Source organism: Fusarium falciforme, chromosome 1 (genome assembly GCF_026873545.1).
Source record: "Fusarium falciforme chromosome 1, complete sequence".
Taxonomy (NCBI): domain Eukaryota; kingdom Fungi; phylum Ascomycota; class Sordariomycetes; order Hypocreales; family Nectriaceae; genus Fusarium; species Fusarium falciforme.
In genome coordinates, this window is record NC_070544.1 from 4,230,778 (window position 1) to 4,245,029 (window position 14,252).

General features: G+C 55.6%; 4 protein-coding genes across 4 annotated transcripts; 2 read left to right on the forward strand and 2 right to left on the reverse strand.

Annotated features, from left to right (window-relative positions):
* Nucleotides 1-4,317: 4,317 nt before the first annotated feature.
* Nucleotides 4,318-5,738, forward strand: NCS54_00118800 (Hypothetical protein; the record flags this gene model as incomplete). The annotated part of the gene is made up of 2 exons (XM_053146820.1): nt 4,318-4,730; nt 4,784-5,738. 2 exons carry the CDS (start codon nt 4,318-4,320, stop codon nt 5,736-5,738), a joined length of 1,368 nt encoding a protein of 455 aa, XP_053002795.1.
* Nucleotides 5,739-7,471: 1,733 nt separating this feature from the next.
* NCS54_00118900 (Protein kinase domain-containing protein) lies at nt 7,472-8,833 on the reverse strand (the record flags this gene model as incomplete). The annotated part of the gene is made up of 2 exons (XM_053146821.1): nt 7,472-8,548; nt 8,660-8,833. The coding sequence occupies 2 exons, from the start codon at nt 8,831-8,833 to the stop codon at nt 7,472-7,474; spliced, it is 1,251 nt and encodes a 416-aa protein (XP_053002796.1).
* A 1,077-nt stretch (nt 8,834-9,910) lies between these two features.
* NCS54_00119000 (RF-PROK-I domain-containing protein) lies at nt 9,911-10,619 on the reverse strand (the record flags this gene model as incomplete). The annotated part of the gene is made up of 3 exons (XM_053146822.1): nt 9,911-9,995; nt 10,051-10,311; nt 10,369-10,619. The coding sequence occupies 3 exons, from the start codon at nt 10,617-10,619 to the stop codon at nt 9,911-9,913; spliced, it is 597 nt and encodes a 198-aa protein (XP_053002797.1).
* Nucleotides 10,620-11,539: 920 nt separating this feature from the next.
* NCS54_00119100 (RRM domain-containing protein) lies at nt 11,540-14,152 on the forward strand (the record flags this gene model as incomplete). Its single annotated transcript, XM_053146823.1, has 3 exons — nt 11,540-12,740; nt 12,795-12,974; nt 13,026-14,152. The coding sequence occupies 3 exons, from the start codon at nt 11,540-11,542 to the stop codon at nt 14,150-14,152; spliced, it is 2,508 nt and encodes an 835-aa protein (XP_053002798.1).
* Nucleotides 14,153-14,252: the final 100 nt, after the last annotated feature.

Here is a 14,252-nt window from a genome sequence, read left to right on the forward strand (position 1 = left end):
TGGCATGGGCGGTGACGGGCCTCGTTCGTTGGCCGCCGACCTGTTAGAGATTTCCGGAGGAACGTCAGCCTGTTGACCAACGCATCCAATCCGTCATCAAGACCACGCAAGGGACCATGCTCTCTACCAGGTCTCTCTTCGTTCTCTCTCTCTTTCCAGGGAGCTGGACAAGTTTCGCATCCCTGTCGCGGGAGCCTGGGTGCTGGCCCTCCTCTTAATCTCAGCAACCCCTGGTCTTCCGCTGCTGGCCTTGCAGCTAGCTGTCCGTCCCCCGAATCCCGATGTTAGAGGCGCTCCACCCTCGGATCCCTCGCACTAGATAGAATCCGCGCTTCGCATATGGGAGAGCCTGTCCGCAGCCGTCTCAAGAGCCTCCATCCAGCAAGCGGCGCACCCCAAAACCCCGTGGGAGTCGGGCTCGGAGGGTGCAAAGCACCGGTTGCAAGCCCTACTGTAGGTAGGGCGGACGGAAGCGACGTCACCGTCCGATGAGGATGGGGCTTAAAGGTACTAAAGAGGAGCTAGGTCAGCTAGCCTGCCGCTCTCAATGGCAGAGGCTCAACGGTCGCTTCTGCTGATGTGAGTGCTGCTGACTGACTCTGCAGAATCAATTCCTCCGCTGCATCCGGACGAGCCGAGGCGATTATCAATGTAGCAATGGCGAGCCCTTGAGCGACGAGACCGAGACCGAACGAGGCTTCAACCCATGGGTGACCGAGGTTTCGTGGGGTTGCTTGCTTGCTACATCCTAGTTCGTCCGTGTCTCCTGAGTGACGGATTGGCGAGGGCGCGCGGCTACTCGCGTGGGAGAGTGAAGGGGCGAGGGTCTGGATGATGCCAAAAAGCCCGAACCATCGAACCGTTACAGTACGCGCATCATCCATCAAGCGACCTCGCTCTGGTCGTATGTGATAAATGTTCATGATTTGCTTTGCAGGGTGAGGAGGCACAGGGCTGAGTCGAGACTCAAGTCGGTCACTGCTCCAACCGGTTAGGGGTAGGGAATATGGGCACATGATTGATTGGTTTGGCACGATTGATGCCGTTTCAGCAGACAAGTGGTGATATTGGCCAACACCCTCGACGGGCTGGAAGTTAATGGATGGGTTGCTTGGGGTGAGAGGAGAGCACGCCCGTGGCAGATTGGTTGCAGCTGACTGTGCTACTGTGCTGTTCTGCTGGGAAGAGGCTGGTGATGTTTGATGGTCGAACGCCAACGCCATGCAGGGTGCGCCGCTGCCGACCAGACATGCAGCTAGGATCAGCGATCATCAAGTACCTCTCCCGTCTGCCTCCGCGGACGAGGTACATCAGAGGGCATCATGGAGCCGAGCTTCAGGGCTGTGGTGGTGTTGAGCGACCAGACGTGTGGGTGTGGAGGTCAAAGTGTGAGAGAGCTTGAAAGCCACGGCAGCCACGGAAAGCATTCCACATGTTTGGCCCGAGAAAGACGGAGAGACAAGGTACCTCGACCACAAGTACCGCTGACCTCGCCATCCGCTCGCTAGCTCTGTAAATGCGACTTGGTGCGAAAAAAAAAAAGATGCAGTGGCCCCAGCTCCTCACGCCGAGAAGCTGATCCTTGTCTCTGCCTCCAATGGCACCGTTGTCCATCTCGGCCTGCGCCTGTGAAACTTTGCCAGTGGAGCTCCCATGATTGCTTGTTCCCTAGCTCTTCGTCTGGGCCTGGGCGCCATCATCGTCTGCATCATCCACCCGGCGGAATGCACCGTAGCTCGGCCGTCAAAGGTCGAACAAGACCCTTCAACATAAACTCTCCGACCGAGGGGTCCCGTTCAGCCCGACGCAAGCGGAGTGGCCGTGCATTGAACAAAGGGCGAGTGATCCAAAGCATGAGATACCAGATGCACAAGTGGAAGCATTGCAGCGTAGAAGCCCTGTCTCGATGGTCACGGGGCCTTGGATCTGATCAACTCTGCAGAAAAGAGAATTGTCATGACCTCAGCGGGTTTGCCAATGGATGTCGATGGGCATCTCCGCCCAGCTCCGCGTATTGCCCGTATGCCGTATTAGCCCTGCTGGGCAGGGCATTGACTGACTGCCAGCACATGTCGCTTGCCGAGATGCCTGCCCAATGCTCATCAGTCAGGATATGCTGTACCCGCAGTCCTCTTGTGATGTTAGATTGAGCCGGGGTGATCGTCATTTTCTTGCAACCCCATCTCATTCTCCAGACCCTGTCTGCTGAGCTCCAAGGCTCGCCTGGCTCCCGTGTGAAGCTGATTGGCGACTTGGTCAGTCAAATCTACGCAGTGCGCGGTTCCAGGTCGCTGTGCCACAGTCATGACGATTCACAATGACCCGCCAAGGCCCCAGAGGCTGTGCAGCCAGCTAAGACAGTAAACTGTCGACCGTTTCTGATGGTGACGTTTATACTGAAATCAGCCACAGTTATGGAGTATGGAGGAGGCTCATCGAGGACGCCGAGGAACAATGAGAGGGGCGAAAGGAGTGGGCCGGAGAGACACGGCTGCTTCATCGATGAAAGCGAAAGAAAGGCAATCGCTCTACCCATCGTGCCGGGGGGTTGTCTCGTCTCGTCTTGTCGTCACAGCTGTCCTTTCATCGACTGTCACAGTACGCGCAGCCGGCTGTAGTGCAGTTACTGAGCCAAGAGCCAGAGTCTCCAGGGCCCCTAACGGATGGAATGGCCTGTAGGTGCTGTAGCAAAACGGTTGAGCTGGCTGTGCTGTGCGAGTGTCCACGTCGGCGAATCCCCCTCCAATCTCACTCTCTCAGCGTCGAATCGGCGCCCTCGGGGTCGTGGGTCTTGGCAGGCTCCGACGTGCTGTTCATGGACCATCATCATTCAAACAGGGGTGACATGCCCCCAGGCCTTGCTCGTTTGCGTCGCCGAGGTACCCGTCGTTAACGGCTCTTCAGGTTGCCCGGCAGCCCGCCAAGGATGGATGATGTGCAAGATCGAGGGAAAAGGGTGGGCTGCCTCCCGTCCTCATCCACTCCACATTACGGTGGCCGTGCTTGCCGAACCAGACCAGACAGGAACCACGCCGCTTTCTCATCTAAGCCTTCCATATTCAATCAATGATTGTTCCAGATGGCCATATCCAATTTCCAGCTTTTGCGGCTGGGGGAAAAACGTGCGTACGTATCGCACACTGCCTCGCCTGGGCGCACGCGATGTCGTCGCAATCCAGTCTGCGTTAGTTAGCAAGGGAACCCTCACTCACGCGACATGAGCCGCCAATGGGTCTTGGCGCACACTGCCAGGAAATTACGGTAATACGCCGTCGTTCGGGCTGCCGTAAACCCCGTTCCTCCGCGGTGCCCGGCCGTGTGCTGTCCGCTCTGCTCTGCTCTGCTGTGTCAGCAGCTTCTGGTCTCGTCGGCTCGCGCACACGCGACTTGGTCGAGGCGCGTCGCCTGATTGGCTCCCGGGGCAACCAGAGAGCGTCAGAGAAGGCTCACGACGGCGCAAAACAGGCTTAGGCGCCGGCCCCAGTGCAATTTCCAGTCCACCCTGGTCCCCCATCGACAGGGGCCCCGCTGGGGCTTGTTGGCTTGACGGTACCCGGGGCCCTTGTAGCTTTGACTCTGATCCCGCAGCATCCGGCGTCCGCTGCCTGCACGAATGCCCGAGTGCAAAGAGGAAAAAAAATCTTGCTGCTATTGCGGGCCCCCTTTGTTGCGAAGCTAATTCCAGTAGCGCCCACTGGACAAGGCCCTGTCGTTTTGTCCCTTCAGTGGGTGCGCGTGTAAGTGGTCAACTGTAGACTTTGGTCGGCACAGCGCTGCGAGCGCTGCAAAGCACCCGGCCGCAGCCCCTGCTGCACCACGCTTCCTGCAACTCGTCATCATTTCTCGATCCCTCTCTCCTCCACTCCTCCACTTGCTCATATTACACCCGTCTCCTCTCCTTCTGTTCCCTTTTCCTCCCTCCCTTTGCTCTCTCGATCCTCGGCTTGGTTTCGTCTTACCTTCGTACCTTGTTAAGCATCCCTCCTCCTCCTTCTCTCTTCACAGCTTCAGGTACTTGGCCTCACATCTTCCTGTGTGGCGTCCTGTCGCGTGCTATCTCCCTCCCTCCCTTCGCCAGCGCTTCGACAACCATCGCTGCAGACGACCACCCCGACGATTCCGACCGTCGTTGAATGAGTGTTTGTGTGGATTGGTCAACTTGGATATGAGGTAGTTTTTGGGTATTCATATTGGGACACCGACTACGAGTTACGAGATTCTTCCTCGACCAAACCCCCTGCGCGCTTTCAACAATCACTGTCGCCTATCCGGCCTCGTCGTTACCCCCTCGACCAGCATCACCACCCGACGGTCACAATGAACGACTTTCCCACCCTCTCTGGCAAGCCGAAGCTGCAGCTTCTTTGGCCTGACCATATTAATTTGCCCTTCATGAACACGGCGGTCCCTCAAAGATACCGCATCGGCCGTCGCCGCACCAAGTCAAAATCCGGACCTGGCAACGAGGAGATCACTGGTCTCAAGACCTCATTCAATGCCTGGGATGGTGTCCGCGATTTCCAGAAGCACAAGTGGGCAACTTCAGATCTTCAATATGTCTTCCTCGTGCTCCTCGCACTTTTCTGCCTCTGGATCGCTCCTCCAGCCCCTGGCGTCAAGCTCTTGGCTGTGGTCGGTAGTGTCTGGCTTGTGCTCATGCCTGCCACTCGCCAGTTCTTCCTCCCGTCGTCAATGATCTGGATTTGGCTTCTGTATTTCTTTTGTAGCCGGTAAGTTTACGCTCCGCAGCTTCTCGGCCTTCTCGCATGCTCATTTCTCCCAGCTTTATCCCCTATGAGGTTCGACCTCACATCTGGGTCCGAGTGCTGCCTGCCCTCGAGAACGTCCTCTATGGCGCCAACCTTTCCAGCATTCTCTCCGCCCATCAACACCCGGTTCTCGATATCCTCGCCTGGGTTCCCTATGGCCTGTGCCATTTCGGTGCTCCTGCCGTCTGCGCCCTGATCCTCTGGATCTTTGGCGCCCCTGGCACTACCCCTGTTTTCGCGCGCACTTTCGGCTGGATGAGCATCCTCGGTGTCACTATCCAGCTCGTCTTCCCCTGCACGCCTCCTTGGTATGAGAACGAGCATGGCCTCGAGCCTGCTGCGTACGGCATGCCCGGATCTCCCGCCGGACTCGCTCGCATTGACGCAATTTTCGGCATTGATCTGTACACAACCAACTTCAGCTCTGCGCCCGTGCCCTTCGGCGCTTTCCCCTCGCTTCATGCTGCCAATGCAGTTCTTGAAGCCCTCTTCATGACTCACTGCTTCCCCCAGTTCCGCACCTACTTCATCCTCTACGCTGGCTGGGTCTGGTGGGCCACTATGTACCTCAGCCACCACTACGCGATCGACCTGGTCTGCGGTGGTCTCATTGCTGCCTCCTTCTTCTACGTGGCAAAGGCGCGATGGTTGCCCCGACATCAGGAGGACAAGATTACCCGCTGGGAGTACGAGTACGTCGAGTACGGCGACCGCAACACGATTACGGACGAGGAATACGGCGAGTACTTCGGCCTTGGCCTGCTGGGACGTCCACGGGCCGACTCTAGCGATGGTTGGACTGTAGCGAGTGCCTCTAGCTACAGCTCCAGCAGCGGAACCTTGAGCCCAACCCTGTCGGAGGAGGCCCTCCCCCACATGCTCATGGATTTGGACGAAAACGGACATTCCTGGGAGGGCCAAAATCGACCCCGCGATGTGGAACTGAGCGAAGTGGTTGTTGGGCGGTAATCGATTCGATTCAGCAACACGGTTTTAATATCTTCTGGACGACTTGATCCCACAACACTTCCACCGTTGATGGGAGTTTACGAACATAATGCCCGAAACCCCAACTTTAATTTTCGACCCTACATATTTTTTTCGACAAAATCTTTGGCATTCTACAGCACAGCGACTCGGCGCAACGCGGTGTTTGTTTTACTACGGCAGATGCTGGATTCTGGCGCAGGGCCGTCAGGGCCAGACGGATACTGTAATAATGGGGTTCCAGGGAGCAACTTTGCCCCAAACTTAATGCGTTATACCCTGTTAAGGGACGAACCTGGATCTGAATAGAGTAATGTATACAATGCAGAGGAGGTTAATTCGTGCGTGGGCATGGGGACGAGATGCCATGCATTGAGACGCTCGCTAGAGAGAGAGAGCCTGGAGCCAGACCAAGGGGGACAAGGTACACACGGCGCCCTCTTGATGGGGATGGGAAAAGGAGGGACTCATTTTTGGCTCGCTGATGGCTGAGCCTCGGACGGTTCTGGAGAATGAAAAACTGTCGGCGCAAGGAGGCGGACGTCTTTTCGGGGAGTGAACAGGAAACGGAATACCAAAGATACCACTCGCTAGACACTAGGAGTTAGAAGGGAATTGACAGACCATTTACTGTCACCTGTTTGTTTGTCTGTGTGTATTTGCCTGCTTGTTTCTCATACCTTGTTGACAACTTTCTTTTCGGTGTTGCTAATGGTGACCTTGAACTCAATCTTAGTTACGTTGGAATCATGATGCTGATCATGCCGCGTCTGGCGACTTGGCAACGGTCAATTCAGTAGTGAGGTACTTTATTTCATACTACTCATGTTCAAATCACTATTGGACTTTTAGCACCGAGCTTGCTTAACGATGACAAGATTCTGGTTGTTGGAACCTTGGCTCCCATCATGGCTCCCCATGAGACGTCTATCGATCAACCAATGGCCTCTGGAAGTCTGCAACAACAGATGTAGAGTTCATGTTTAATTTTCACGCATCATCCAACGTCGATGGCCCCATAAAACCTGACAAGTTTGACACTCGGACTGCTTGAGTTTCATCATATCCGCAACTTATCTCGGTCTCATACGTGAAGATGAATCAGCGGCACAGAAACTCTCGCTTCTCTCCCAACGCACCCGAGTCCCCAACAAGTGAGTTACAAGGGCACAAAGTCTGCCAAGTGTCAAGTTTTCCCCAGTGTTTTTGATTTCGACTTTGGCTGCGTGGTCCCTGGTATCTACTCCAAAAACGTCTCATGGCTGCTGACAAGACACGAAAGGAGGAAAGAAGACATGTAAGAAAAGGGAGCAAGAAAAAAAAAAGTATAACAAGAAAACATGAGAATTTAAAGAAAAAGAGAGAAATGAAACCGTGCTGATTCATCATCATCCTTTCTTCTCCTCAAACGGCGAGCCTGCGCTCCGTTTCAAGACTCCCACTCTTCAAGTCCAGTGACTTCAAGAACAATATCGCTGACATGCTCCTCGTCTTCCCGTGCATAAACAAGTCGTCACTTTGCTCATCAAATCGCCAATATGAACCTGCATTATCTGGTCTTGACTTTGAACCCCCTTTCAAACCTGTAGGGCCTCTTCCCAACGAAAACTTTCATCCCTCATTCGGCGAAAAGACGCAAATCATGTCAATTTCCGTTGACTGTGAATCCTCCCTCGTAATGTACCAATGGCATGGACATCTCCCGCATGTCGGTTCTACCTCTTCATGGCAGGTCCACTCCAGAGGCCCTTGGACGTCTCGATGATGCGGTTCCCGTTATTGCCCGGTTGCAATGCGGATGGGACATTGGGAGCCCCCGTGTTGCCCATGACCACGTCAGTCTCAGTCTGTGTTCCATAACCACTGTCCTTAGGCTGGTTGTTGTTGTTGGTCATGGATATGGCGCTGTCATCTTTTCGAACACCGGGTTGTTGCTGCGGCTGCGGCTGCCGTGCAGCACCGCGGTTGGGCTCCTTGGATCGAGCGCCGTCCATCAGACCATTCTGTGCCTCACGGAGCTTGTTGATGGCGCGGACAGTGTCGATGGCTGCGTGCAAGGTCCGGCGGGCGTTGAAGTTCTTCTTGATGTTGGGCAGCAGGTTCTGGCTCTCGCCCTCGGCATTGATAAAGCCTGCGACGAAAGGATGTTGAAGGGCCTCGTGGGCTGTGATGCGCTTGGTAGCATCAATGGTCAGGCAGCGCCGAATAAAGTCCTTGGCGTGGCTTGAGACGCCGCGCCAGTACTCGATCGGGGTGAAGCTGTAGTCGGCGTTGAGGATGGCCTGCATCTCTTCAAAGTCGGAGTCGCGGTCAAAGGGGGTATAACCGCAGAGAAGGAAGTAGGTAATGACACCCAGCGCCCAAAGATCGACGGGCTTGCCGTGACCCGTCTTCTTGAAGATTTCGGGAGCCATATATCCTGGAGTACCGCAAGTTGTAGTGAGAACGTGGAACTGTTCTTCGTCCATGATTCGCGAAAGACCAAAGTCGGCAATGAGAAGGTCAGCATTGTCCTCTGGGGTGCGGAAGAGCAGGTTCTCGGGCTTGAGATCGCGATGGACGATTCCGTGGTCGTGAAGGTAAGCGACAGCGGAGAGTGTAGCGCGGACGAGGTCGGCGGCATCGGATTCGAAGTACGAGCCCTTTCGGCAGATTCGGTCGAAAAGCTCGCCTCCTAGAGCAAGATCGGTGACGAGGTAGAGGTTGTTCATGGTCTCGAAGTAGTCAACGAGAGTGAGGATGTTCTGGTGGCCCATGGAGACCTTCTTGAGGACGGCGATCTCATTGCGAACCTATATTGCACATTTCGTGTAAGCTACTAGGGATTTCAGAGAAGAATTATTCGACCTCGATAGGCAACGGGAGGAACCCAACGAAGAGGAGGATACTAAGGCAATGCGCACCATGTGTTCGCGACCCGCCATCAAGCGCTTGTTAATGACCTTGGCGGCATAGTAGCGGCCTGTGTCAATATGGACGCACTCTTTGACGACAGAGTAGGAGCCTGCTCCTAGCGTCTTGCCAACCTTGTATCTACAAGGCTGGACTTGAGGTTGTGGACGAGCGGCGGGGTCCATGCTGAGGGTTGTGATGTGAGGGCCCGTCTAGGAGTAAGGTAGGTAGGGAGAGGTGGAATATCGCAATGCCCCGCAGAGGGTGAACTGAAGAGCGCAAGGCGTGAGTATTGTGCGGTGTTGTCGCGAGGGGAGGAGGCGGCGATGGACACTCTTTCCAGAGGAGTGCGTTGCTGGGGGAGGAGAGAGGATGAGAAAGAGAGCCGGCCGGCTGAAGAGGGAAGAGTGTCAGCAGCTGAAGACAGATGCTGTCTGGCGGTGGTGGTGGTGGTGGGGAGAGGGAGCGCGGTCGAGTGGGTAGAATGGATGGATCTAAAGGTGGGGTTGCCTTATTAGCGGAGGAGGGATAGTCAGGCGAGGGAGGCCCAGCTGAAGAGGACTGCAAAAGGGCTGACGGGGGCCGGTCTAGATGCGAGTCTGGCTTCGGGGACTTCCATCTGTTGGTCGAGCCAATGTAGGACGGTCTGTACTGTATGTGCAACAGATTGGCGTGGTCGTAATCGCAGGAATAAAGACGGGACGCGAGCCTGGCTTGTGGCTACAAAACGGCAACATTGCCGAACATGGTGCGGCAATGATGAGGGTTTCACCTTTGGACGCATCATATGGTTTCTGGTCCCTTTCAGTTAAAGATCCGATGTACGTACTGGCACCTGATCAAGGCGCTCGCTTCATCATCTCGTCTTGTCTCGTTTCGTCTCATCCGCTCTATCGGTAGACGCTGTAGCTGTAGATCATATAGGCCCGCTACCGGCACGGTCGACGATTAATAACGGCTGTTAACCGCCGGTGTGGAATGCGCAATGCTTGAATTCCTATAGATGCTCCTCTTTTAACCCATCACCGATGCGTATTGTACATGTCGTCTTTACAGTAGCCTGTGTTTTCTTGCCATCCATTGTCTCGTTTTGTCTCATTAAGATTACCATCACCGCCATGACCACTTGATGACAAAAGCACGACCAACAGCCTGTTCGTTGTTCCCCTTCAATAGGAACAAGGCCCAGCTGCGAAACGTGGAATCTTTCGATTTCTCCTCTTCCTTCATGGGCTTTGTTTCATGTTCACCAAGCTATTCAGTCAAGTTGGTGGCCCTCTGCGGTCCTTCTTCTTTTGGGAGAGTTGTTTCTTCATTTTCAACCTTTGGGTGTCCCAGTTCTTCCGACTTCTCCTTGTCAACAGACGGCTCACGACGCACAAGTAATAGAGGGGCTACCTACGAATCTTCGTGCTTCTGCAGCTTTGCTTCGCTCGTCTCGTTGGGAACAACTTGGTCGTAAATACAGAAAATCTCCTTCAACAATTTTCTCCAGTTTTCTTTGGCATTTGCATCTCTTGACCGGGAGTCCTGGGTGTGAAAGGTAAGGGAGTCGCTCTTTGCCGTGTAGTATTTCGACTCTCGAATGCTACGATGCAACAACTTGGGAAGTGTCGAGAGCAACTCTTTAACTGGATACGCTGTTGTGGCCTTCGTTTCGGTCCTTGTGTCTGTGAGCACGACGATATTCGGCGAGGACTTTTATGGAGGTGTTGCGCACTTATTGACATGCTGTCCGCCCGGCCCACTAGACCGAGCGTAGGTGGTGTTACCCTTTGGGAGTCGCGATAATTCACTTTCTGAACGGAACCAAGCTCGGGCTTCAGCCAGCGCGTCTTGGTCAAGATCAGCGTCAAAAGCCTGGTATCTTTTGAATCTGGGTGCAAAAGGAGGGCTTAGCAAGCGCAAGAGCTGGTGCTGGGGCTGTATCCGCAGCCTGAGAACTGCTGTCAACTGTCGCCGGAGCATCATTCACGCGCGTAGCTTAAAACTCTGATAGAAAGAACCCGAAGAGACTTTCCCAAGTCCAGTTCCTTCTCTGGCCCAGCTGCAGCCTTTTGACTAAGTACATACAACGGTTGGCGAAAGGTTACTGCTTGCTTTTTGGCCGGCCAAAGTCCTGCTGGGGCCGTACAAACTGCCGTGTCGGGGGCGCTTGACCGCCTTGCCATAAATAGCCTAGCGCCTCCCACCTGTCGGGGTTGACGCTTGCGCCCGATCAGCCTCATTCGACCCCGAAACCCCAGCCTTCTTACTTCTTCCCAGTTTCATCTTCACCTATCGCCAGACTCTGACTGACCTGACGCCAACATCGACGCTTTGCCCGAGGACCAATCTCTGCGGCCACGACAATCCCTTTGTCGCGCCGAGTCCAGGCCAAGCACCTTTCTTTGACTTGATGAGGAACCTCTAGCCCTTATCGCTTTGCTCTCACGTGCCGCATCCTGAGGTGTTCCACACTCGCGAACTCATTCGTCCGGTGCGACACACCCAACTCCGACGTCGCAAGTTGCTACCTGCTCGCTTCCTTGTCGAGCAGTCGGTGTCGTCGCCTGCTTCTTTTCCATCGCACTCTTGCGACAGTGCCGATCCTCTTTCCGCTTGTTTCTACGCCCGTTTGGTCCGCAACTACTACCTACCTATTCCATCCAGCTCCTGGCACCCCCCGTTCTGACCGCGGCCCAATCTCTCCATCGCGCTTCCACTTGTTATTCTGCGCCAGGCCGTCGCGTGGCGGCCACTTCCACTAACGAGACGAGCCCATTTCCACCGTCTCCAACTGCACCATCGCCCGTGCCCGCCTTGTTTGTGCGATTGCGGCGCTTGAGAGGCTCTCTTCATCAATCTGCGCTCTACTACTCATCACTCTTACACCCCCCAAGCCCAACTTAATGCCAGAACCCGAGGCGGAAATCCAGGCCACTGCCAATCTCTCTCCTGTCTCTCCGTCGCCCGTTCACTCTGCCACGTCCTTGGCAGTTCCCGCGCTGCAGGAGACGGTCGATACCATCGACGCCATGGTTGCCGCCGCCGCTGCTGCTGCTGATGCCGCCAAAGGCACGGCCAGCAGCGCCCCTAACCTCGAGCCTATCTCGGGGGCCGGTGATGACGATATCGTAGATGACGACAGCCTCAACGACCCCTACGGCGAGGACGACACCGAGGCGGCACCCCAGCCTGAGCCTCATCCACAGCAAGAGCTCCCAGACAGCAATGACGACTACGCAAAGACCTTTGATTCCCCGATTGGGCCGGAGGAGGGTGAGGACGGGGACATTCAGCCAGAAGATGTATCATCGATGCCCCGAGAATCCAACCAAGTTTCTCTTTCATCCGATCACTTGACAAGTCGCCCATCAGAAGTCTCACATGCCGTTCCTGAATCATCATCATCAGCCCAGCCAGGCGAGCCCGTGGCAACGGCCATTTCCAACGCTTCGTCCGAAGCCCATCTCGGCGGTGCTACGACGCCGGCCACATCGCAACCCTCCAACCAGCCGGCATCGTCTCCAGCTACAGCCAAGGCGGACTCCAACGCCGCCGGTTCTCCCAGTGCCTCAACTGATATTCAACGGCTTGTCGCCGACCTCACTGCTCCTGCTGAGCCCAGTGCCAGCGCAGATCCATCTACTCTGTCCGCCAAAGGTGAACCGTCCGCTGAACCGGGACCTTCGTCGTCAGCCTTCCCATCATCCGCCTCTCTTCCTCCGAGGCCCCCCCAGTCGCAAGCCGCGCCCCAGTCGTATGCCTCGCAGCACCACCCAGGGGGCATCAATGCCAGTATCCCCTCCAGTGTGGCCGCACCGCCGACCCCCGGTCAACCGTCCACGTACGTGGCTGCTGGGGCGCCTGTCACGGCTCCTGATGCACTGGGCAATTTTGCAACTCCTCCTGGCTCTGGTCTCCACGCGCCCGTTGCCATCACTTCCATGAATGCCCCTCCATACCCGCCTCAGTCCGCCCCCTATACTGCTGATCGAGCTCAAGATGCCGAATACCAACGTCAGTGGGATCAGTTCTTGGCTGATGAGCGACAGTACATGTCGGAGGCCAAGTGGGACCGCTTTCCTGAAGGCTCTCGCATCTTTATTGGTACACGATCCGCGTCTGGCGCGTCCAAAAACGGCGCTCACATATTCTCTACAGGCAACCTCTCGAGCGACAAGGTATCGAAGCGTGACGTCTTTGATCTGTTTCATCGGTTCGGAAGGCTTGCCCAGATTTCTCTCAAATCTGCCTATGGGTTTGTGCAGTATCACTCGGTAGAGGAAGGACGGAGAGCGATGGAGAACCTCCAGGGAATCGAGATCAAGGGGCGCAGGATCCGTAAGTTGACATCCCTTTGTGATTGAGTGAAGGTGTTCTAACAGATTCAAGATCTCGAAGTATCTCGTGTCCAGGACAAGACCAAAAAGGAGAGAGCCCGAAGCCCGGAGAGGAACCGGGGGCGTGATAGCGGACGCCGAAACGAACGACATGGTCACCAGAACCGGGATGATTACCGGCCAGGCCGCGGTCAGTCACCACGTCGTAATGATTACCAGAGAGACGAGTCCTATGGCCGCGATAGGGGCTTCTATGATGGTGGTAGGGGACGTGGGCGGTCACACTCACCAGGCTACGGCCGCAACGACAAGGACAACTACCGGAGAAGAAGTCCAAGCCCCTACGGGCGACCTCGGCATGAAGGCGAACTCGATCTTCCTAGGCGGTACGGCGCCGATGTGCCAGACGTTCAAATCATTCTCCAGCCAGACGTCAACCGCGACTTTGTCAACTGGGTGGAACAAGCCTTCAAGGCCAAGGGTCTGAGATCCGAGGTCATGTACCTGCATCCCAGAATCCCCAAGGATGTCGTTGTTCAGCGACAGGCAGCCGAGGGTGTACATGCAGTGGTGGACCTTGATCTCAGAGCGCAGAACCTCGGAAGGATTCCGGTCCAGGCTTTCGACCGCTCAGCAGGCTCAAGTAACGTTCGGTTTGACCAGTATGTTGACCTGGAGCCTTCTACCGCAGCCGAGGTGATTATACGGGCCAAGGCATCAGGAGGCCAGCCAAGCTACGGCCAGTCATTCGGCGGAAATGGCGGATATAGCAATCCGTACGGTGGACAACCACCTCACCAACCGCCCACATCCGGGTTCCCAGCTGGTCCACCTCAGAGTCAGTATGGCCAACAGCCTTCTGCAGGTGGTCCCGACATTGCCAGCCTCGTGGGACAGCTTAACCCTGCCGCACTCCAGCAGCTGTTGTCACAGATCCAGCCAGGTGGTCAAAATCCCGTTCACCCTCCAACAGGAGTCTCTGCCCCCGCCGCGCCGCAGGTTGATATACAGGCAATCTTGGGTAGCTTGGGTGGCAATGCCACTGCCCAGCAACCTCCTCCGAATTCTTACGGGGCACCTTATGGAGCGCAGCCCCCGTCGAACGGAGCACCCCCGAACGGTGATGCGGCAGTCCAAGTACAGAACATCATGGCACAGCTCGCTCGCTACCGACAGTGAAGCTGTAGCACACAAGATGAGGTGGGGACAAGACAGCCTTTAAGGACGTCGGTTAATGCCGTTTACGACACCAGATATACGATTCGATTCCCTTAGAGAT